Source organism: Stegastes partitus, unplaced genomic scaffold, assembly GCF_000690725.1.
Source record: "Stegastes partitus isolate 25-593 unplaced genomic scaffold, Stegastes_partitus-1.0.2 Scaffold2829, whole genome shotgun sequence".
NCBI lineage: Eukaryota > Metazoa > Chordata > Actinopteri > Pomacentridae > Stegastes > Stegastes partitus.
In genome coordinates this window covers 62,649-64,352 of record NW_007580560.1, presented here as the reverse complement: position 1 = coordinate 64,352, position 1,704 = coordinate 62,649, and the positions used below count along the sequence as shown (strand labels likewise).

Here is a 1,704-nt window from a genome sequence, read left to right as displayed (position 1 = left end):
GTCAGCTTTTACTTGTTGCATCCTGACAATCATTTCTTTTATGTACTGAGAAGTCTAAAATATCTGTGTCAAGTATCCCCTTTGTTTGTCTTTGAATGTATTTCCTCTAATGGGCCACGTTGTTACTCAGCCTGTCGGAGTTGAACGTCATTTTCTGTGTTCATTCATCAGGAACCTCAATCCAGAGACGGAGCTGAAGAGATATTTTGGGGCTCGAGCTGTTCTCGGAGATCAAAGGTAAAAAGAAGAAAAAAACCAAGATTGTTTGGCTTTAAATTGCCCGTGCCATCTGTATGTAGACATTATATTTTTGCTCTTTTTTCGTTTTGTCAGGCCTCGACAAAGAAACAGGCAGTTCCACCGCAGCACGTGGATGACCAGTCCCAAGGACAGCTGGCCTCGCTTCAGCCGCCCAGGTAGACGTTCACACAGTGTGCAGAATGTCGTGCTGCATTATTTGCTCATAAATCCAGGATGAAAGTAACGGTCAGCTGTAATGACTTCATCTTTGTTTACATCATGACCGCGTCACACAAATAATAGAACAAGACAGTTTGAAAGCGCCTCACTCCTCTTCGTCTCTTGATATGTTCTTTAAAATGAAAACACACTGGGTTTGTCATGGTCCTGTGGTTATTTGGTTTTAAGATTCATTTGCATAAAATTACACTCATTACAAGCCACTTCCAATGTGAACGTTTTTAATGACAGATTGATGCAAATAAAGTCTTAATTGTCCCATGAGGGATGAGGAAACTTGTATTTACAATCACAACAGTAAGCACAAAACAATATATTTAGTAATGTTACATTTTTGTACAAGTTAAGCCTCTTAAATGTGAAATTTTATTAACTTTTTGAGATATTCTGTTATCCCGCGACCCTAGTGAGGATTAAGCGGTGTATAGATAATGGATGGATGGATGGATGTGTTCTGTTATCCAATGCCTAAGCACTCAAATGCTTTGTCATCTTGTCGTCCCACAAAAGCACAACAAATGATCAGTAGTGAGATCCTTAAACTATTTTAGGAATAAAAGATGTTCTCAGGCTTTGCAGCATGTTATCGGCTGAACGTTGCTTGTGATACTGACGTGATCGTTAAGACTGCCTCATTGTGAGCACGCTGAAAGTCTCCATTGATGTATTGTGTAATCACTCAGTTCGATGTTCATGCCGTGGTGAGATTTATAATTTATTTCCAAATTCAGGCGGCTATTAAATTTACAAACCCTGCCTCGGCAGTAAACAAAGTACAGCGTCTCAGGCATTTGTTGATTCGTTAAGCGTGTTCCCGCTCATTAATCAGGCCAAAAATATTATTTTCATGGAATTCATAAATGGCTCTTTCAACACAGTTGGCGTCACCATGTAACATTTTAGCACCGTTACATCACCGTTGAAATCTCAATGATACGCCACAGCAGCTATTTTAGCAGAGTCATTACATTTTGTGAGCAGCCGGGATGCTGAAGATCTGTGGCACAAGTCATATGACTGTCTCTCACCACATGTTCCCAGTCTGCCTCCTCACTGGCAACTGTTCAGTGTAAAATATGCCACTTAAGATAAGTTTTGTTGGAGACAAAATGCAAACAGTAAACAAACAGTCATGTTAAGAAAAAAATATATCTATATTTAAAATCATAGTCATGTGTGATAAAAAAACATGTTGTTTATAATAAATTTATTTACTAGACTTTT

At 38.8% G+C, this 1,704-nt stretch overlaps 1 protein-coding gene across 1 annotated transcript in view; it reads left to right on the top strand.

Annotated features, from left to right (window-relative positions):
* Positions 1-1,704, top strand: part of tcf25 (TCF25 ribosome quality control complex subunit) — a 23,587-nt gene that overhangs the window by 4,250 nt on the left and 17,633 nt on the right. Inside the window, exons 5-7 of the mRNA XM_008306052.1 lie at positions 172-237; positions 334-416; positions 892-900. Coding sequence (XP_008304274.1) covers positions 172-237; positions 334-416; positions 892-900 — 158 coding nt within the window. The remainder of the gene's footprint in view (positions 1-171; positions 238-333; positions 417-891; positions 901-1,704) is intronic.